At 38.0% G+C, this 23,340-nt stretch overlaps 1 protein-coding gene across 4 annotated transcripts in view; it reads right to left on the reverse strand.

The window, feature by feature from the left end:
* Positions 1–23,340, reverse strand: part of Shoc2 (SHOC2 leucine rich repeat scaffold protein) — an 85,331-nt gene that overhangs the window by 9,816 nt on the left and 52,175 nt on the right. For all 4 annotated transcript variants that reach the window (XM_021151661.3, XM_021151659.3, XM_085834251.1 and 1 more), the window contains exons 3-4: positions 18,707–18,844; positions 5,161–5,291 (exon numbers count right to left, since the gene is read on the reverse strand). In XM_021151661.3, coding sequence (XP_021007320.1) covers positions 5,161–5,291; positions 18,707–18,844 — 269 coding nt within the window. The remainder of the gene's footprint in view (positions 1–5,160; positions 5,292–18,706; positions 18,845–23,340) is intronic.

Genomic DNA, 23,340 nt, shown 5'->3' on the forward strand with positions numbered 1-23,340 from the left:
AACTGAGGGGCATTGGAGGGTTGACATGGAAACCTAGTGCAGTGAGAACGTCCTGCTAACCCTTCCTCTTCCTAGGATATGAAGGTGATCCTGACAAGGTCTCAAGTGGCCTCACTGTCACCAAATGAGGCTTCCAGCATTAGGAACTAGGTTGTATTCAACTGAGTTGTTGACAAAAGGGATCCCATGGAACCCTCAAAATGACCCAGACTGGTGCTACAACAATGGGCTGTTCCCCTCAAACTGATAGCAGGGCCACATTGCCAAAGACAGCACCCACACAACTACTGAACATGGTGCCACACGGAGCCGTCACCCTATATTCTTGTGTCTGTGGTGTAGGAAGCTATCTGGAGGCTACTGAGAGAGAAAGGTAAACACCAAAACAGCCACAAAACCTTTGACCTATAACCTATCCTGTCTGCAAGATATGCTAGGGCAATGGTGGCACAGAGCTTGTGGGAGCAGCCAACCAATGTCTGATTTGACTTAAGGGCCACTGCCTGAGACAAAACTCACACCTGACACTGCCTCAGTGACCAAGAACTAGGTAGTCAATAGCCCCAAAACTTAAGATAAAACCAAACACTATTGGTTTATGCTAGGCTGACATGGGTTTGCACCAGGTCCACTGCGTATGTATTATAGCTTTCAGCTTACTGCTCTTTATGAGACTTCTTAGTGTGTTTCTTTGTTTACTTGCTTTATCTTACTATATTTTAATTCTGTCATGTAAAAAACAAATGGTGCCTCACCTGAAAGAAACTGTGGGCTCATTATGTCAGATTTCCAGATTTCATAAGAAACAGGAAAATCTGTAATTTTTATCATTTGGTCCTAGTTTTCTTGCAACACTCCGGAGTGAAGAAGACTATTTGTGGTTGTAATGTGCTTGTGGGAGCCAATGTGAGAGCTCTATAGACTCAATACACACTTTAGTGTGAGAAAGACAGAGGCTGAGCCCACTGTATGATCAAAAGTCTAACACACCTAGCTCTAAGTTAGTATAAGATTAACTTAATACCTGCTCTGGGAGATGCTCAATAATCAAATGGCTCCTCGAGGAATATTAAACTTAGTAGATGAATATACTTTCTGATATTGGTGCTTTTCTACATGGTAAAATTTACAGCAGACAAGAATCAAATAAAAATTTACTAGGTACACACCCATCAGTCCCTACTTTAGCTTCCTATTGTGTCAGGGAGTGCCAAGAGTGCAGACACAAAAGAATCTCTATAGTTAATACTAAACCCTATTTAAAAATAAACACATAAATCGTACTGATTAAAAAAATAATTAGAGGGGTTGGGCATTTAGCTCAGTGGTAGAGCGCTTGCCTAGCAAGTGCAAGGTCCTGGGTTCAGTCCTCAGCTCTGGAAAAAAATAGAAAAGAAAAAGAAAAAGAATTGGAAATACTATATAATTGTGTTATCACCCAGTGATGAAGTACACAGAGGATGTTCTTGCTGTTGAAAGTCTGGGTCAAGAGATGTCAAATCAGCATCCTCTTGATAGGATTAAATATTCATTATGAGACTTCCTGGAGATTTGTACGCTCCCTAACATCAGAAGCTCTGCTGCCAGCTAACATCGCGTTGAATGCAAGCTCTCTATACCTTGTGATTTTAACCAGTTATTTTTCTGAACCATGGCTTGTTCACTGTGAAAATAATATTGTCATATAAGCTCAAGTGAAGACTAGAAGAGATAAAACAAGAGAGTTGCTAGTGTGTACTAAGTGCTTAAAATGTAAATCCCTAAACTCAAAGAAGAGCAACGGAATACCTGGAAGCAGAGATGGAGAAGCCAAGATGAGATACTCAAAGACAAAACTGTTGGACTACAGTTTAGAAACAGCTCTGTACTGAGGTGCGTGCTGGATCAAACCTGAAGCAGTTGGATATCAGACAGGTGAAGATGGTGTCTGAGGTGTGTGCTGTATGAGCAGCAAGGAAGGCATGGAAGAGCTGAGTGATGATGGAATGGAGCAGAAATGCAAACCTGCTTTTTATATGCACGGCTAAAAGGCTCCTCTAGACATTTCAGTTGTTACTGAACTGGCAAAAGTGATAATTAAGAACACCTTGCATGATAGTCAATTCAAGAAAAACATTTTCAATCTATTAAAGTTTTCCTAGGTTTTTGCCATAAATGTTATTCTAACTTCTTACTTTCTTTACTGAAGTGGAAAAGAGATCCTAGGAAGGAGGCAAGAAGTTAGTCAGGCTTCCATTTTTTTATGTCAACTGGGAAATGTTGGGGGCTATCAATTCCAATCTTACATAAAATGTAACAGCTTTTGTTAACTGTAAGTAGATAATTACATAATCTACTTTCTTCGTATTTTCAGATAATATTTAATTCATCTGAAATTGGCCCCAAACCTTCCTTAATTCTTATTTCCTATTTATACAATGCCTGCTCTCAAATTGAAGGGTTACATGGAAGAGTAATTGAAACCATGTAAGCACAGCTCTTAGTTTCAGTTGTGCTCAATGTTTCTAAAGCTTTTTCTTTCTGTGTCTATGTCTACAAGTAGACAATGCCCTCACTTTTACCAGCTCTGATTTCAAGAATAAAATGGGCCTTTACTACAAACTGCTGTCATGATTCCTGTCTCTCCCTCAGCTTGCACAGTTCCTGAGTGGCCTTTAATGGATCTTATTGTTTTCCCTATTGATTCCAAGTTACAAACAGAGTCACACATTTACACTGAAAAGATGCTACTTCCCAAAAGCACATAGATGATTCTAAGACTTAATGATTTCCCATAGTTGGGCAGGTTAATCAAAGGCTTCCCCGGTGTTGAGGACAGGCACAGGTATACATAGTTACACAACCTCTCATATTCAGACTGAAGAGAGCTGTCCTTTTTATAATCCTCTTAACCCAAGTAAAAAGAGGGTTTAGCACACACTCCCATGCCCAAGACATGGGAAAGGCTTTGTGAGGCCGCAGTCCCTGTTTAAAGACACATGATAAAAGATCAGCTCTCATCACAGATTCAAAAAGAAAGGGACAGTGCAGCATTTACTTTACTCTACTTTATTTGCAATATAATAGTATAAATGCTAATAAATTGACTGAGTTCAGTTATACAATATTACATATAAAAATAAGTACCTATGGAAATGTCTATATCCTAGCAGCTCAAGAATTATTAGTCTTCCTTCACTAACAATAAATCTGAATATAAAATGACATATTTTTCAAATGTTTAAACTTTACAGGGACTCAATCTTTATCTAATATGGTGACAAAAAAGGCATCTCCTCCAGAATCTACCTGGACACATAGGCACACCTGTCACCTCAGCACTCAGGAAGCTAAGGCAAGGGAAAGCTACATTTGCAGGGCCAGCTTCAGCTACATAGCAAATATGAGGTCAACAGGCTACAATATGGGCTAGAAAGATGGCTCAGCAGTTAAAGAGCACTGACTGTTCTTCTAGAGCTAAGTTCAATTCTCAGCAACCACACGGTGGCTCACAACCATCTGTAATGGGATCTGGTGTCCTCTTCTGGGGTGTCTGAAGACAGTGACAGTTACTCATACAAATAGAATAAATACATTTCTTTTTTAAGGTTACAATACAAGGTCCAATCTGTAAAAAAATAAAAGTCACACTGAGAAGAAAAAAAAACCTAATTAATGTGCTAAGAGATCAATTCTGGGTGTGTTACAATTTTAAAAGTGGGTAACATTAAATAATACGAGGTCTTCCATCTTGACTATTCTGAATTATCACTATTATAGGACAAAAATCCAGACAATCTGGTTCTTAGAATTAGATCTGACACCTTGAACTGAATCATCCAGAGAGAGGTAACCTGGACCTGCATAGTATGCACTCGCTGATAAGTGGATATTAGCCATAAAGTACAAAATACCCATGATACATCCATCCCACAGACCCAAAGAAGTTAAAAAAGAAGGAAAGCCCAAATGAGGATGCCTGAAATCTCACTTAGAAGGGGAAACAAACTTCTGACACAAACTTTGTCCGGTCTAAAAGAAATGAAGGGACAAAGATGGATGGAGCAGAGATTGAGGGAACGGCCAACCAATGACAGAACCAACTTGAGACCTTTTCCCCATGAGCAAGCACCAATCCCTGACACCATCAATGATGCTCTGTTATGCTTGCAGACAGGAGCCTAGCACAACTGTCCATGAGAGGCTCCACCCAGCAGCTGACGGAAACAGATGCAGACCCACAGCTAAACATTGTATGGAGCTCAAGGACTCTTATGGAAGAGTTGGGAGAAGGATTGAAGGCACTGCAGAGGATAGGATCCCCACAGGAAGACCAACAGAGTCAACTAACCAAGACCCCTGATAATAATATATATACATAATACTATGCTTGAATATAATAAGCAAACACATTGCCAATGATGCAAGACTAGTAGCATACTGTTTAATACAGGAAAGACAAGAATTAAACTACAGGTCACACTGAAACGCATTATTCTACAAACTCATTTTTACAAAAGAGAGGATGGCTCCAGAGTGCAAACATAAGTAAGAACTGTCTTCTACTGAGAGCTAAAGCAAGCAAGAGCAGGAAGAACAGATGGTGAAATAAAAACTGGCTTTTCCCAACTAGACTAATGTTTTTCCAAACAGAATCAGCATAATTCAAGTTAAAAATAAGGTGTTAAAATACCTGATTTGTTGGCTGCTATACACTAAATCGGCTTTGATAATACTGCATTAATGAGGTAATAATCCGGGGGGACAAAGAGTTACAGCCAGTACTAATCATGACAATAAACAGTGCTCTACTGATGGTTCTTTCCCACTACCACACGTGTCTTGTATCTAGCTGAACAGGGAAGCTGAGTTCCAAATCCAGGCACCCAGCTTCTCCTTAGAGGTATAAATCACTACTGCTTTTTGGTAGGAAAGAGGGCCCTCAGCCTGCTATCATTCAGGTTCCCCCTTCTTCTCCACATTCAAACAACAGTGTGCTCTGGTACACAACCTTTCTGTTTTGGAATTTACCTCACTGGTGATTGGCTGTATGTGATAGCATATGCATTAAACAGGCCCAATAACTAGATTATGGATCCAGCTGTAAGACTGCCTAGATCTCCCTCCATTATCTTGCAAACTAGTTTCAATTACACTTGCTTCCTCTAAGCTACTTCTTACCTCTGGTAGAGTAGAAATGTTATTGTTCTCTAGATTTAACTCCTCAAGTGCACTGCATTTTGCTAATGATCTGGGTATTGCTGACAATCTATTGTATCTCAGGCCAAGGCGATTTAAACTGGACAGGTTTCCTGTAAATACAAGAAAAAGGAATTTATCGGTCAGAAAATCTGATGAGCCTTTCACTGTCATAAGCTACAGCCTAGATATTCATTAATTATTCTGAAGTACTATTTCAGCAGATCTTTAAATCAAGGGATTTACTAGAAAAATAAACAATTTTAAGTTACTTTTTAAATGAACTATTAGAAAGCTTTGGCATCATTTAATGAGTTACTCTTTAACTTACAGCACATGGTTTTGAGCATCTTACACAAATGCTACCATGACATTCAATGATATATATTTAAGCATATGGAATTTGAACACACATTAGACACTACTGAACAAATACAAAGTGAAACATCTCATTCCCCTGCTATTTTGTAGTTTTATTGTCAAGACAATATAAGAAGCTGCATATAAGCTACTTGAATGAACATGGTGTCTATTATCATAAAATATTCACCCAATATTTACTAAATAACACATATCAATTTGTTCTGACGCTGAAAAGGGCATCAGTCACAACAATTAAATCTGTATATTCCTTCATCGTGGTTGATTCGCTTCTAACTACAAACCACAGCGGCTACTATGACATTTCTGGATGAGTCAGGTTAAAATGGCAACTGCTGCTCTTCTTTCTACATTACACAGTCTCCCCCAATGTTAGAAATCATAGAAATGGGTGCCTGTGTCATGTGTTAGTATTTGCAGATATGTATTTGAGACTTTGCACTTTCTCTACTCTACTGACCTCCACTTCTTTCCTTTTGCTCTCATCATATGACCCATCTTTCTAGATGCAGCATTACTACAATAATTATCATAGCTAACAGCACCTGCCAAGCTTTGACACTGTTAGAGAGCAGTCACTATGCCCGCAATCCTCACCAGTCTTCACATGCTTCTCAGTAAATAAACTTACGGTAGTTCTTACCTCCACACTGTCTTATGAGTCTATATCTTAAATCTGATCAACTATACCACAGAAACCCTGGCAAGTATCTCTGCCTTTCCATTAGACTACAACTACTCTATAGGTACACCACTTACATTTCTTTTCTGCAATCTTGTTGGGATATCGGTCCAAGAATTTTAGTTCCAGTTAAATAAGATTCTAAAAGGTGCAAAACAGAATATAAAAGCAACAATAAAAACTACCACTTAGCAAAAAATAAGCTGAGCTTGCCTTGAAGTAATTTCTAAATTAGCTCAAGATGTTTCACTGGTATCTTTCTGATAGCACTCTGGTGAGACCCACTTTAAAGAGGACTGGGGGGGGGGGCAAGACACAACAATAAAGAAAACAGGACTGACTACTTTCCAAAGCCCCAGACAATTTAGAGATCAGAAATAAGAAGAAGAAACAATCTTTACTATTGTCACTACTGCTCTATGATACTAAGATACTTTTGCTACTTAAAAACACCAGATTAGTGAAAAATAAAAGAATCAATTTTAAATGTTAAAGTTGTATACACCCTGGCTAAAATGGGAACATCTACATGTATAGGAAAAATTGGAGACAGCACAATACAATAGGAAATATTTTATTTATAACGTGTGCAGCATGAACACACACTTTTTTTTTCTTTTTTTTTGGATTTTCGAGACAGGGTTTCTCTGTGTAGTCCTGGATGTCCTGGAACTCACTCTGTAGACCAGGTTGGCCTCGAACTCAGAAATCCACCTGCCTCTGCCCCCCAAGTGCTGGGATTAAAGGTGTGCGCCACCACTGCCCAGCCTAACAAACACCATTTAGAAAAGTGAAAACATACTTGTAAAGTCTGTAACCCTGAAGGGTCAGAAGTACTGCTGGGTATGTTCCTCTTTTAGCCAAAGCCTGTCAGTGTAACTGGGTAATCAGACAGAAACATTTACAAACTAACCCTTATGAGCTTAGCAAGTTAAGCCTGAAGAATTGTGTCTCAGAGACAGACAATGCTTCAGTCTGGCATTATTAATTATTAATTCAAATAGTTAGAAGCTATGCAAACCTTGGGGTTTTATTTTATTGTATACATGTGTTGTGTGTGCTAGCACTTGCAAATGAGCTCACAGGCACGCTTGTGCTTGTCTGTGTAGGCCAGAGGTTGATGTTTCATATCTTCCTCAATCACTCCCTACCGTGTGTGTGTGTGTGTACACTTTTTTTTTTTTTTTTTTTTTTTTTAAAGATAGCTTCTTACTGACCCTGGAATCGGCTGACCTGCCTATACTGGCCAGCCAGCAGGCTCTGGGCACATCCCATCTCCACCTTCCCAGGTTACAACCACACTCTGCTGCACCTAGACCCACTGCAGACACAATCAGGTCCTCATGCTTTCACTGCAAGTGAAAGTGGTAAGACTTATGACCATGTACAAAGACAAACTAAACTACCACTTCTTTTTTCCATAAGACCAACTGAGGCATATCCTCAGGTTACTTTGTGATCTCTCCGTGAGTCAAGGTGTGAACACAGGTGGCAATTCTCTGCTCACAACTAAAATGTTCTCTTCTCACATAGACTATTTGATTACAACCTTTGATCCTAGAACAAACCAGTTCTAAAACTTCAAGATGCAGTTTACTGAAACTGCTTCTTTACATAGTGACCCCACAGGACCACTAGACTCAAGGTTGAGGTTAAATCTGTATACACATTTGTAAGACTTACCATTTGTTAGTCTTACATTTCAATCTGTTTTCAAGAATGAAACATTCATAATAAAACATTCTAGATTAAACTGTTATGGCTATTTTACTTAGTTGAGTCTTGTTTTCCAGCTAGATATGTAGTGACCTAAAAGTGAGGCCAAGGGTATGAGAAACTCTGTAGATAGTACCCATTTGCATATTTAACAGAGCAAAGTCATCTAATAATTTTAGTCTCAATTTTAGCCTCAAAAATAGTTTCTTGATACCTAAAACTCAACTTTATACTTAAGACAGCGCAGCTCTGACAGGCTTTGTGATGTGTCTGTAATACTGTCCCAAATACTATGCCAATACTTCCTAGGATCAATGGGGTCACACCAATTATAAATGCTTATTTCTCTTTCTGTTTCCCTTTTCAGATCCTCCTAAATACTACTATCAAAACACTAGCGCAAAGCCAGGCAAGGAACACCCATGGGTGAATACCGCGGAAATTGTATTATAATAAACCATATACCAAGAAGTGCTAAAGTGGCAGACTGAATTCTAAAAACTATTAAAAACATACACACACACTTCATTAATTGAAAATGTTTCCTAACACCAGTTTTACCTTGTCCAAATCAGTCCTTCAAATTCTATATCCTTAAAATACTCCTCTCTTCTGTCTCTTTGCTAGTCTCCCTCGTCACCTCAAAACAAAATTATTATGGTAACTGTCTTTGAAAATTAACTTTTACTACTCAGTATAAATACCGTAATAGTAGATATAAATCTACTTTTATTTTTCATGTAACTGAGAAAAACTAAACTGCCACTTCTTTCCCTAATCTATCAGATGTGTTCACTTTACTCAGATCATTTTTAAGTCTCCTGGCTCTCACCCGCTGACCCAGATGTTGCTATAAAAAAATGCCAAATATCACATTCCAGTCTTTCAAGATGATTACTTCCTCAAATGACTATTACGATAAAGTCTGACCAAAATGCTTTGAATATTTATGAAAGTAAAAGATAACTCGTAGCAGGAAAGATCAAAGCTGACCTTATAAATCAGGTAGGAGATTTATTATTACAGAGGAACATCCCTGCCTGGTACAACAGCAGGAAATGAACAAAGAAGGAGATGTAAAAATACAGAAGAGGGGATCAGTGAGCCAGCTCAGCACAGAGCAGCTTGACACCATGCCTGAGAGCCCACAATCCTCCAGACCCCACAATGGAAGAAATTGTCCTCAAAGTTGTCCTCTGACCTCTCTTGTGCACGTGCCCATGTGTGACATGAGCAGGCATGTACGTACACACACACACACACACACACACACAGACAGAATGAATGAAGAATGAGAAAATGTATAAACCGTTAAACAAAATGTAGATGTAAGCTGCTTACATGTAAGCTCAAAGGCCAAACACTATGGAGCGTGGGCTAAAGCTTTAGGCAGCCATGCTATGACACCCACTGAAAATAGCTAAGCAGCAGCACTTAGTCACTTCTCTCACGGCTGAAACAAATACCCGAAGTGAAGCATCTTAGAGGAGGACAGAGATCTTAGCTCACAATCTGAAGGTATCAGAATACCTTCAGGCAAGGGAGATATACAGGAGAGGTGCTGTGATTACAGGAGCACAGAAGTGGTTGCTTACACCCTGACAAACAAGAAGTCTCATGTGTCCTGGTGACCCTTTTCTCTTAAAGGTTTCACAACTTTCCAAAACAGCACCACCAGATGGGGACCAAGTGTTCAAATACATATAGGGACATTTTACATCCCAGTCATAACAAAACATAACCCATAGACAGGTAATCAGTGCGGAGTTTAGCATAAGGTATGTGAAGTAAGATCACAAAAAAGAAACTCAAACTCCGGCCGCATCCTATCAACAAATCTTTCTTCAAGGCTGTCTTAGTTCATTTCTGTCACTGTGATAGAATACCCTAACAAATGGCAGCTTAAGAGAGAAAAGGCTGAGTTTTGCTCACTATTCCTGGGCAGTCAGGGCAGCAGAAATGTAAACATTACACCCATACTCAGATACAGAGAGAAATGAAGTCCCCGTGTGCTTACTTGCTTGCCTGTGCTCAGACCAGCTTCTCTACTCACACAGTTTAAGACTGTCAAGAAATGGTTATGTCCCAGCAAGCTTAATTCAGACACTCCCTATAGGTCACCCAGATCAGACAATTCCCACAGAGACTCTTCCCAGGTGATTCCAGGCTGTCCAGTTGAAAGTCACCAGTCGCCAAGGTCTTCACCAACTGCTCCCTCACTGACATGGTGAATGCTTTGCTCACTCCCAGCTGCTGCCCACAGACCCATGGCTGAGCCCACGGACTAGACTGAACACATTCTTCATGGAGTTTCTCGCCACCACTTCAGCTAGATTCTACATCATACAAGCTGGTATTAATACACTTGGTGTTAAATTATTAACTCTTTCATATAGTAGGTTATTATTTCCTTCAAAAAATTACAAAAGGCCTATAAAATTCCCTTCTTTGACTAATTCTCACTTTTTAGAATAACAGAGGTCTATGAACGTGAGACTTCTCTGGGCCTGATCTTCAAACATATGTCAGATTTACCTGATCCATGTGAATATCATTCTCTACAAAATCCACAAGGAAACATGCTAGGATAAACCACACAGAAAGTGGTCATTTCTCTCACTGTCTGCACTCTTCCTATTTAGCCATACTTTTAAAATCACAAAACACACAAACAAACCTTATTCTCTTCCCCAGATCACCATAGGTGCTAGTTCAGTACGTACCTACTGAGAGCTTTCTCTCAACACTTATTTATATGTTAAAAAAAAAAAAATCAAGGGATGATGTATTTGGTCTTGTATATATATTTCACTCTATTTAACTACTCTAAGCAGTCTGTATGTGTGAGTACCAGTATCTATCTAATCATAATTCAACTAATGTCATATTTCTAACTGTTTAAAGGAATTCAGCAATGCAAACCTTCATTCATACATCTGTGCACGCACACTAGAATATTTTATGATTTGTCAGAGGACAGTTATTTTAAACTGTTAGGAATATGATGATCACACAGCTAAATCAATTTTATTTCCACAAAGTCAAAGAGATCATGTTAATTTACTCACTCTTTGAAAGACATGAAGTAAGATGATACTTTATTGCTTGCCTACAGCCACGGTTACAATAAAGCTAGCAAAGATGGGAAGCTTCCTTCAAATACTGACTGTGACTGTAAAAAGCAACCAACCTTTAAAAAGAACTAGAAGCAGATATAGCATCTCTCTCTCCCCCTCCCCCACCCCCTCTCTCCTTGACTACCAGAAGAGCAAAGGACTTATAGAGGAAAGATTCCTAATTCTGTTCCATCAACTGGCACATCTCCTCTAATCACTCTACAATAGAACACATACAATGCTTTAAGTCTCTCTCAATCCCACTGAGACCGAGTCATTCTTTACTGACAAATGTTAGTGTGGTGGTGGATTTCTAAAGACTCAACGTCTCAAAAGCCAGTAAACAGAACCTAACTAAACCCCACCCTTAAAATCAGAATAGATTCCTAGAATGCAAACATTTCAAACTGAAAATGGTGTTGTGAAATCAAAGCACAACATTAACTAGGACACAACAGTGCCTCCCTCCAACTTTCCTGCACCTAAGCTCTGATCTCTGACCTCCTCCTTTACAGTAGGGTTAGAAAGAAGGTGAATTTTTAAAAACGTGACTCATGAGAAACCTAGCTTGCAAATGTCTTGTCACTTATTTAAGAGAATGTCAAGGAAGTGTGTGCATCTAGGCTCGCCCTTCCTACTGTCAGCAGAGTAGGCAGTACAAACAGTTCTATGGGAGAGGAGGGAAGAAGGCAAGGGTGCCAGGTACACAGTCCTGAGCAACGGTTCCTGCTAACATCTTCCCACGAGTGGGTCTAACTACATACTGAACCACAACCTTCAAGTCAAGAAAACGGTCTGCTTTAATGCTGAGACATTCAGATGAGGAAAACCACCAGAGCTGAATGTCTCTGTACAAACGTAGGCTGATCGTGGCCGAACACCGACAGTTGGCTTTTAAGTGCTTAGCTTTGACTATAAATTATTCTGTGCTCCACTTTGACAGCTTGTTTTCTTATGCTGTCAAATTTTTAAAACATGGTGAAATTACAAGGGTATGAATTAAAATTAGATACTTTCAGTTTCAGCAAATACAACGCATCTTTAGGTTAGCTCTGTGTAACATTTCAGTAAGACTAATCCAAATGGTCTTAATTTTAACAAAGTAGAAAAGTAGTAGGAACACACTATGATGCTAAAGATGAAATAAGACCAAAGGTGCATTTTTTAAGCAAACTGAAGAAAAAGAAAAAAATTTTCAAGTTTTGAATGTTAAAAATAGAAAAAACAAAACAAAACAAGAAATACAACTATTTCAAACCCAGGCGAACTTGTTACAGACGACACTGCACTGACGTCATTTACAACCTTTGTTTCTCTTGTTATTGCTGATGTCTGCTTTCTTTTGAGACAGGGTTTCTCTGTGTGACAGCCCTGGCTGTCCTGGAACTCCCACTATAAAGCAGGCTGGCCTCGAACTCGGAGAGATCCACTTGTCTGTCTCGTCTCCTGAGTGATGGGATTACAGGGATGTATGCCACTACACTAGGCACAACCTTTGTTTTTACTCCATAAACACTCTGCAATTCTTCAGATTGCAACAAAAAGACCTCTGTAGATTGGCCTGTGCTTCAGCCTTGAATGAGAGGTTTTGTTGCATCCTACTCTATCTAATTTTGAAAAGAAATAAAAAGTTGAATGTTTATCTTATTTTAGAGCCTTTCTCCTTTGATTTTATAATAGTTATCAGAAATCCCAGAATATTTTACAGAAAAGCAGCTTTATCCTCTGGACAAAATGACACTGTAAGAGGATTCAGGATTTTCCTTTTGTTCCCAGAGAAGTCTGGAAGTAGACAGGGTTCTAGCAATCCAGTGTAGTCTGAATCATTCAGCAAGGCTCACTGAACACTCTGACTTAACCAATCAGCTACCCTTCCTGGTTCCTCTGTCTCTTTACCCGGCACAGGAGCTGTAGTGACCCTGGCTTTGCTGATCTAGGAACCAAATGGCAGAGAATACTGACAAGAATGAACAGTCTCACAAGAAAAGCTGATATTAAATAAAGCAGGGGAAACAGCTTGACTATTTAAGATGGGGAATGGCTATTGGAAATGTAAGGTGATATGTGATTTCAGAGGTGAATTTAGGGCAAGATTTTTTTTTTTTAGTCAAGAAAACAGAAGAGCCAGGCGTGGTGGCGCATGCCTTTTAATCCCAGCAGAGGCAGGCAGATTTCTGAGTTTGAGGCCAGCCTGGTCTACAAAGTGAGTTCCAGGACAGCCAGGGCTAAACGGAGAAACCCTATCTCGAAAAGCCAAAAAAGAAAGAAAGGAAGGAAGGAAGGAAGGAAGGAAGGAAGGAAGGAAGAAAGAAAGAAAGAAAGAAAGAAAGAAAGAAAGAAAGAAAGAAAGAAAGAAAGAAAGAAAGAAAGGAAGGAAGAAAGAAGATAGGAAAGGAAAGGAAAGAAAAGGAAGAAAGAAAACAGAAGAGAGTGTGGGTGCTATAAAAACAGCAACTCTACAGGGCAAAGAGTAGCTTTTCTGCTTGCTCACTGCAGTCACATTTTAAAAACGGACTATGATGATAGTTAATAATGAAAATGTTCATATAACAGTAACAGTAGTAATTTTAAAAAGAAAACAGTATCAGGAGACCCATATCAAGCTGGCCACTGACTATTCCAAGTGAGCTATTTTTCTCCAATAAAAAAGGAGACTCTCAAATGTCAGTTGAGGAGGGGTGATGATGGAGTGCCTGCCTAGCATATGTGGGACCCTGGTTTCAATCCTCAGCATGCCGAAGAAGGTAACAAAACAAACATAAAATTTGATTACAATCCAAATGTTTAGTTTCTCGCTAAATCTCAACCTCTGGCTACTCAATCATAAAATATCAACTGGGATAGAAGGGATCAATCACAGAAGACAAATTATTTAATAAACAATACATGAGAAATGATTATAGTACAAAACTTCCAAAACATATTACTTAACTTTGACTCCACCTCAAAACACAACTATTTTATCTCCCAGCAACTAACAAATTTATCATGTAAATGCAGTATTATTTTAAATTCTTGCTATTAATGTTTCCATTCTCACTGATTTCTGAGGTATACCTGTGATCTGATCATATAGAGCATGTGAGACACGACGTGTACGATATCATCTTAATTATAAGAAATTAATAATGAAGTCAAGGGCTGCCTGCTTTTTCAGAAGACCCAGGTTTGATTCCCAGCGCCCACACAGCACCTCACAACTGCTAATTCCAAAGGAACCCGATCCTCTCTTCTAGCCTTCACTGGTACCAGGAAAAACACGCACACACAAACAAAATCATAATGAAGTCAAATGCCTTCATATCTATAATACTTGCTTGTGATTTATTTTGATTAGCATGTACAAGAGCCTGGAGTTCAAATTCTCAGTGACACACAATAAACAAGTTAAATTACAGAATTACCTCTGTTTTTTTTTTTTTTTAGAGGCATGTAAGTAAAATTAAGAAAACTAGGAGAAAGAAGGTTACATGGGTGGATTATCTTTTTCAGAGGAAGTGTGTCTCAGGGACCCTAGTCCTACTTCACATCTCATCATTCTCATCAGCCAGCAGTCTGTGCTCTCTCCATATGCAAGGATAATGCAGCATGCTGACCACAATACCCGCTTACTACTCCTAAATAAAACAGGGGTACAGATAAATTCATAAAAACACTAAACATTGCTAAGACTGTCTGAGAGAGAGAAAACGGATCAATGATCAATTCCTATATATCGACTGAATTGTTAGAATGAGTAAAGAAGGCTAGAACTTGCTCAAGAAACAATTTAGCAAGCTAAGAAACCCAGGGTCTCAGCAGCCTGAGGTCTGTTACACAGCTTTACAACCTTGGCCTAAGCTACACTGGGGTCTTCTTGGCTTATCTGCAGTAGAATAAAACAACACTTTTGTTCTTTCTACAACTAAGAAAATTCTGGATTTTAGGGAAGGTTTTTGTTTTGTTTTGTTCTTTTAAGATTATCTTTAAGAGGACAAACCCATGGGGAAAAGAGGACATCAAAATTAGGCAGTTACTTTCCCTTTACTGTTCAGTCCGTTGTTCAAAGTTAAGCCAACTTGAAGACACTTATTTCAATGTAGCAACATCCAACAAAAGAAATTAAACATGTCACTATGCAATTTTTTAAAACAGAGAGATATTAAGATAAAAATTAAAACATCTGTTGAGCTGGCCCAGAAGTATACTAGAGAAATATCATCATAAAAAATTAATACTGAAAAAAATGTAGTTCTTAAACTTCAGAAATAATGGTTGAGCAAAATTACTGTCATTTATAATGTAAAAACAAAACAAAACAAACCATACATTAAATTCCAAAGGGCAGAACCAAAAGGCAGAGCTACTTCCTAATTCTCTAAGTCACTCAAAGGAAGAGAACTGAATCTATTAAGTGTGTGCCCGGTCCGACTGTTTAAATCCACAGCGACCATGGAAGACATTGCTGTTCCCATGAACTGTTTTGATAAAACTACTACCAGACAGGTTTTAATCACAATTCGACTAAGGCAATCACAGCAATTAGACAGCTGATGAATAATAAAATTAAAACAATAACGTAGATTAGAAAACAGAATTACAATTGTTCTAACACTGTAACTGACACAGATCTGAATGGAAAAGATTCCCAGAAAGTGCAGGCATCGGGGCAAGGAAGAACATGCTCACTGTCTGCTTCAGCTGCACTGTGATACGCTAATGTTCTTTAAAGAAACTAAAACTGCTTTAAAAACAGTCCTAATATGGAAAACCTGTGACGCAGATGTTTCTACAGGTGAATGTTATCAAATATCAATGCCACGTTTTTCTTTATAGTTTAGTGTGTTTATGTGTTTGTCTTCATGTTTGTCTTTGCATCACTTAAATTCCAGGAAGCCAGAAGATGGCACTGGATCCCCTGGAACTGGAGTTACAGACAACTGTGAGCTGCCGTGTGTGTGCTGGGAATCAAACCAGGCTCCTCTAGAAGAGCAGCCAGTGCTTTTATCCACTGAGCTATCTCGCCCAAGTTATGCCACTTTTATATAAACTTCCAAATAATAAAGAGGCATTCCCAAGTTACTATATGTGACCAACTTTACTAGACAAAACCATATTTTAAAATGCTTTATGAGAATATATTTGTTACAAATAAATACATCAATCTAATTTTCAATGCTCTACAAGCATGTGCCTTCTTCCCGGCTGTTGGTAAGCAAGTCCAGTTTTACTCTCTTCCTTACCTGTTTGCTTTTTGCGTTTTCCTAACACTTCACTCATGAAAAAACCAACCTGTGTTTAGATCTGTCTTCACAGGCCTCATTAATTCCCTAGAAACAACTTCTGGGGCCCGGGAGACCGTTCAGTGGGTAATGCACTTACTAGGCAGGGATGAGGAGCCAAGTTCAGAGCCCTGAAAGTGGGAATGTTGGTACAGCTCTAAGCCCTGTTCTGGGGGACAGAAAGTTTATCTGAGTTTTAATCAATCTCATGAAAATATAAAATTGTATTTTATTAGTTTCTTCACTGTACTACCTTGTCTCTTTCCAGAACTTTTCTCTTTTGCTGCTTTTAAACTTCACTTATTTTATATTGTTTCTATCTTTCTGCTCTTGGTTCTGGGGTATTTCTTGTACTTTAGCTTACAGGCTATTATTTTGGCTTTTGTGTTTACTGTATTACATAGCATTTCCCAACTAATTTAACTTGGTGAACATATCTTCCTAAACATCTTTTCATTTGCATATACACGTGTGTGTTGGGAGAAAGATATACCACCCATGGGCCATTGGAGGCCAGAGTTCAATGGCCAGTATGTCTATTACCCTCCACGTCATTTTTCAAAGTTCCTCAGTAAACCTGAATCTCACTAGTTGGCTACAGCAGCTGGCCAGTGAGGTTCTGGGATGCCCATGTCTCCATCTCCCCAGCACTGGAATTACAGGACTATATGCTACCATGTCCAGCTTTCTAAATGGGCACTGGGACTCTAAGCCTACGACCTCACGCTTGTACAGTACTTTAGCCACTGCATAATCTCCCCAACTCCCTGGTAGACATTTCTAAAAATTGTGGTTTTGTGTTTTGTTTTGTTTTGTTATCAGCCTAAACATGATCATGTTCACAAGTACAGAACAGACTCCCTCTATACTCTTTCATCTGAGATCACTTCTCTGACCATCCTAGTTATTTCAGTGATTTTAAAAACAAAAAAGTAGAAGTAATCGCCATGGTTTCTAATATCCTGAATCATCAATCTGTTCTTTTTATATTTTAAGTTTGACATAACACTCCTATAACTTGGTACATAATACAGTCAATTTCACCTTTCCAGTTTAAAGAAGAAATACTTAATTTAATACCAATACAAATACTATTATGGAAGGAAGATCCATGGGCCAAGAACTAGAAAGGCATAAAACTCAGTATTTTATCTAATATATGATATTTTATCAGCTTGGTTTTCTATAAAGAAATTGTTGACTTATATTACCACCTGGTGGTTGATAACTAAACATCTCCCTCCAATTTAATACAGAAACAAACAAACAAAAAAAACAAAATTAAACACCAAAAACAAACTGAAAACATCTTCCAAAATAAAAGATTAACAAAACAGTGGCTAAGAGTGGTAGCCTGGAAACAAGCTCAGAACCCAGGGGGGAAAAAAACAAAAGACAAAAAAAAAAAAAAAAAAAAAAAAAAAAAAAAAAAAACAGACTGCTGATTCTGTCCCAAGAGAACTTCCCCAACCAGAAGCTGCAGCTGAAGAGCTGTGTCACGTTTCTATCAAGAGTTAAAATCTAAGTCCTGCCGAGGTAGAGTTCATCAGGGCTATTCCTTTAATATAAAGTGAACCAGAGGTGAGCTAGTCACCAACAGACCTCTCTGTCATCTAAGAGACTATAACAACCCTCATGCACTGAACACAAAATTATTAAAATGCCTCCTCTAAAATACCTGACAGAAGCAAACAGTAATTATTGAAAAAGACAGCATCACCATAAACCTAAAATGTTTTATTAACAGCACGTCATGTAATTATATTTATTATAAAAATCAAGAAAAAGATGAAATGCTTCTAAGTAACAAAGAATTTATAAAAATATCCTTCTTGGCTTATATACATTTCTAGGCAATTAAAAAAAACAAGACTACACAAGTATAGAATATTATCAGAGCTTAGTCTACTGTTTGCAATTAGGGAAAATCCTATAAATATATTTTATTAACCGTCTTCAAAGTATCTCTTACCAACTCAACATTACAAATGAACAACTTTTAAACTATACTGTCATATTTTAAAACCTAGACAGCAATGATTTTATTTTGCAATCTGGTACTTAATAAAGAAAGAATCACATTCATATTAATAGCCCGTGACATTCTAAAATAAACTAAACAGAAATACCTCCATTTGGCAGTAAATATACACTAATGCAATATTTTATCTTCTTTATAATCCCAAATGAGTTCATTTCCGAGGATCTAATTATTTGCTTTACCAAGAAATAGAACAGTGATTTAAAAGACTACTTTGAAAGTTTTATCACTACTTTGATAATTCCGATTTTGTATTATCAAAATAGACAAAAAATTGTCCTTGTCATAACCATGAGTCACAGATCTCAGTACCTCCCTTCTCCCGGCATACCTATTGTATCTGGGAGGTCCAGTAGGTCATTGTGCTGCAAGTCAAGGTTGGTTATCTGTGTGCAGTTCCCAATCTCCTTTGGAAGGTGTTCAAGTTGATTGTGAGCTACATCCAGGGTAATGAGGTTACATAATTCGCCTGTAATGATCAACATAACAATAGGCATTGAAGAACATATCAGGTAATTGTTGGAAACAAGGGAGTGCATTTATGGTTTCTAAGTTCAACGTCTTCAAAATGGTAAATTATCTAATGAAGACACTTATGCTGTGCAAAGTTCAACTCAAGTCAGAATCCCAAACTAATATTTCAATAGCTGACAGCTGCTAAAATTAAAATGCTGCTCACAAACTAATATGTAGCCACTCTATATTGTACGTTCTTGGTGCTGTCTTTTGGTCCTAAGGATGAAACCAAGGCCTCATGCATACTAAGCATGCACTCTCGTCACTGAGCTGTATACAAACCATCCTCCATCTCAGCTTGTGCTATACAATTCCTTTTAAGCAGATATTTTGACCACAAATGATAATATATTGTAAGATTTTTAAAAAACTGACTAATTTTATTAACCAAATTCACTACATACTAGAGACATCTTCTACATCAATATATGTGTGCTTTCAAAATGCGTGTTCCAATGTTCTATAAATGGCTAACTCAGTACTTCAAATAAAAATTTCTTCTCAATTTACTAGAAAATGAGGTGTTATTTTCCCTACCCTTTCTGGGTTAGAAAGAGTTACACTGAGAATTCAGATTTCTCCTAATGGTCTGTTAAGACCTTTTTCTATTTGTAACAGACTCGTTGGTCTGCACGTGATCTGTTTGTTTGTTTGTTTGTTTGTTTGTTTGTTTGTTTGTTTGTTTGACATAGGATTTCTCTATGTAGCCCTGGCTATCCTGGAACTTGCTATATAAAGCAGGCTGGCCTAAAACTCAGAGCTCCACCTGCCTCTGAATACTGAGAGGCAAGAGGTTGGAGATACTGAAAAAAGTAAAACTATCAAAGTCTGAAGAGTGTGGGACAGATTGCTAATTTACACAATTATAGACAAAGGCAGCAAAGCAGCAAAGTGTGATCTTATCAAGAGATACTATCAAGAGAGTGAAAAGAGACCAAGTGAGAAGACATTTACAGACTGTGGATTTGATACAGAATGCATATATATGTGTGTGTGTGTGTTGTGTGTATGTATGTATATATGTATGTATATATGTATGTATGTATGTATACATATACATACACACAACACACAAATAAAAACACTATAAATCCCCTTTCTCAGTCCTCAAAGAAACTGAGCACAGTGTCATAACCTGGAATCTCACATGCAGGAGACCAAGACTAAATAAAAGTCTGCAAGGTTAAAGCCCCACCCCACCCACCCCCACCCCTCCAGTTCATTCAAAAAAATAAAAAAGAAAAAGGCTTAAAGTTACTATTTAAATTTTCGAATGACAGATACATACATGGCCAAGAAGCATAGGTGAAAGTAGTCAACATATCATCTAAATATCAGATAATTAAAAGATACAATTTGTCACTTTTTCCATTAGGATAGCTATTATTGGAAAACAGAAAATTTGCTGCTGAGTATGTATAAAAACTAGAACTTTGGTTCAGCTGATTGGAATTTCTGGGGCAACCAGTAGGGTAGCTTCTTTAAAAACTATGAACATAAATATACAATTACCACAGAATTCTAACTCTGGGAATTCTAGAACTATCTAAAAACCAGAAACCTGGAAGCAGGGACTAACTGAAGATTACAACACAGACCTGTAGACCAGCACTCATAGAAGCATTATTCATTAACTGTCAAAAGTGAGTATAACACCAAGTGTCCAGAAGTTAAAGAATAAGCAAACTAACGTATATATTAATAATAAATATTCTATAGCTTTACATAAGAATAGAATTCTGATATGTGCTAAAACTGATTAAGTCTGAAAAATATGCTAAGTGAAATAAGCCATATACAAAAGGCTATAAGTTGTGAGACCCTACTTAAGAGGCACTCAGACTCACCCTATCTCCAGACAGAAAGTGCAATAGTGGTTACTGGGCTCAAAGAGGGTTAGGTTTAGAGGAGGACAGGAGTGGCAGTTTAATGAGGACAGTTTTGTCCTCAGATGATGAAAAGGTTCTGTAGCCGAATAATGATGATAGTTGGACAATACAAATACACTTGATACCACTAACCCTCCAAATAAATTCTATGCCACATCTACTTTGTAACAATATAAAATAGATGGCCAGCCTAAAAGGCAGATGTATTTTCACATTAGATAAGAAGAGTCTCAAGGCAGCCTTCATCTTGGAAGATGGAGGGTACTTAGGCAAGTACAATAAAAATATGAATATGCATCAAAAATACAAGAATCTACATCAATAAAATTAAAGAGGGTAGAGACATATCAACATATGCAAGTGCTGGTATTTAGAAAAAAACTAATATTGATAATACTTTTAAAATTGAAATGATAAAAAAGTGAAGAAGAAAATACATACTATAAATATTAACAATGATGGCTCAGCAGGTAAGAGCACTGATTGCTCTTCCTAAGGTCCTGAGTTCAAATCCCAGCAACCACATGATGGCTCACAACCATCCGTAATGAGATCTCTTCTGGAATGTCCGAAGACAGCTACAGTGTACTTACACACACACACACACACATATTATATATATATACATCCGTAATGAGATCTCTTCTGGAATGTCCGAAGACAGCTACAGTGTACTTACACACACACACACATATTATATATATACATACACACATACACACACACACACACACACACAATGAATAAGAGAGTATATTCTACAAGCTTTGGTTTTGGGGGTTGTGAGATAAACTGTGTGCTGTATTAGTCCAAGCCGATCTTGAATTTGTGAACCTATAATTTGCAGCCTCCCAAATGGTGAGATTATAAGAATGGACCACCATATTCAGCCCAGTCTTACAGTTTGTTGTTTTTATTGTTTCTGGTGGGGGGACAGAGTCTTGCTATATATATATAAATAGCCCAGAGCTCACCACATAGACCGGGTTATCCTCAGTTTGTGACAATCCTCCTGCTGAGATTACAGCCAAGCCTACTGTGTTTAAAATAATCATGAATCGTGAGTTCAAAAAGTTAGGCTATACAGAACAATATAAAAAAATACAACTACCAAAACCCAACAAATATGAAGCTTCAATAATTCAATATACATTAGATAAATATTATGTGTAACTGAAAAGTTCTCCCTCTAAAAACTGTAGGCACAAATGGTTTCTCTGGAGACTCATACCAAGTGCTTAGACAGGAATTAACTAACTCTTACATCTCTCTCACAAAAAGATGCAAAGCGGGGAGCATTTCCAAATTAGCCATTTTATGAGTCAAGCACTACTCTGATATCAAACAGTACAAAAAGGAACCTATAGACTAACGGCCAGCACCCTCTAAATATAACATCACATTCACTATGTGTAGGTGACACTTAAGAGACATAACCTAAGAGTCATCAATTGCACATATACAATACAGGTTCTGTGTTTGAAAAATTAAATGTAATTCGCCACATCAACAGTTCTAAACACAAAAAAATTATTTGATGACTGTTGTAAGTACCTGACAAAATTAAAAATACTCTTAGTGTTAAAAAAAAAATCCTAATAAGGAAGAGAGGAAATGTAGACATTAATTTAGCTCTAATTTTCATTCTGATACGTAAAAGAAACTTTAAGTCAACATTGCTGTCCTCACAATACTGACTAAAAGGCGGTGGATTAATAACTCCTGTTACATTCTTCAGAGACTTGAAAACAAAGGACAAATTCATGACCTAAAAACTACAAAGTAGTGTGAATTCTGAGATTCAGTTTTCCAGACCCACTCAAAGGTAAGTGCCACTACCGACTGTGGATACAGATGAGACGACTGAAGCCCCCTAAGAACAGCCCTTCCCTCTCTACAGACCTCATGCAGGCTCTCAGAGCAAAGACAGAAGAAAAGCTATTGATCTCACCTAAGCATGCAAGGCAACAGAAAATCTCAGACAACCCCACCCCCACGCCCCGCCCAGCCTACTGGGTTAAATTTACACTAACAGCTGCTCTGCTTGCTTTGTACAGTGGGCAGATTTCAGATGAGCCTTTTAATAAATACCATATAGCCATGTCAGGGATCCCCTCTATACACCTGTATTCACACATAGAATCATGAGGATTGTATTATAGGATGCCAAAGGTTATTGTGACATTGGGACTTTCTCTATCAACATATTCTATCATTTGCTGCAGTGATAAAATTCTCATTTTGCCAATACCCGATGTTCTAACACACGGAAGAAAGAGACTGAGCAGTAGATGGACTAAGGCAGAAGTACAGCTCAGCTGCTTGACTGCCACACCTCTCTGATTATATACACTTGGGTAAAATAAGTGCTCAGTATTCCTTCATGACTTAATTAGCTCTTAGAAAATTAAGGCTCCTTTGCATGAGAGAACTGACCCAGGAATATTATTGTTCCTGAATGTACAGACAGAATTTTGCCTGAACCTTCTTTAAATATATAACTCAAAGGTTCTGAACAGCCTCTGCTTTAAAGGCGCATGATAATGCAACAAGGGAGCTT

The sequence above is a fragment of the Mus caroli genome, unplaced genomic scaffold, assembly GCF_978045245.1.
Source record: "Mus caroli unplaced genomic scaffold, Mus_caroli_1 scaffold_20, whole genome shotgun sequence".
Classification (NCBI taxonomy): domain Eukaryota; kingdom Metazoa; phylum Chordata; class Mammalia; order Rodentia; family Muridae; genus Mus; species Mus caroli.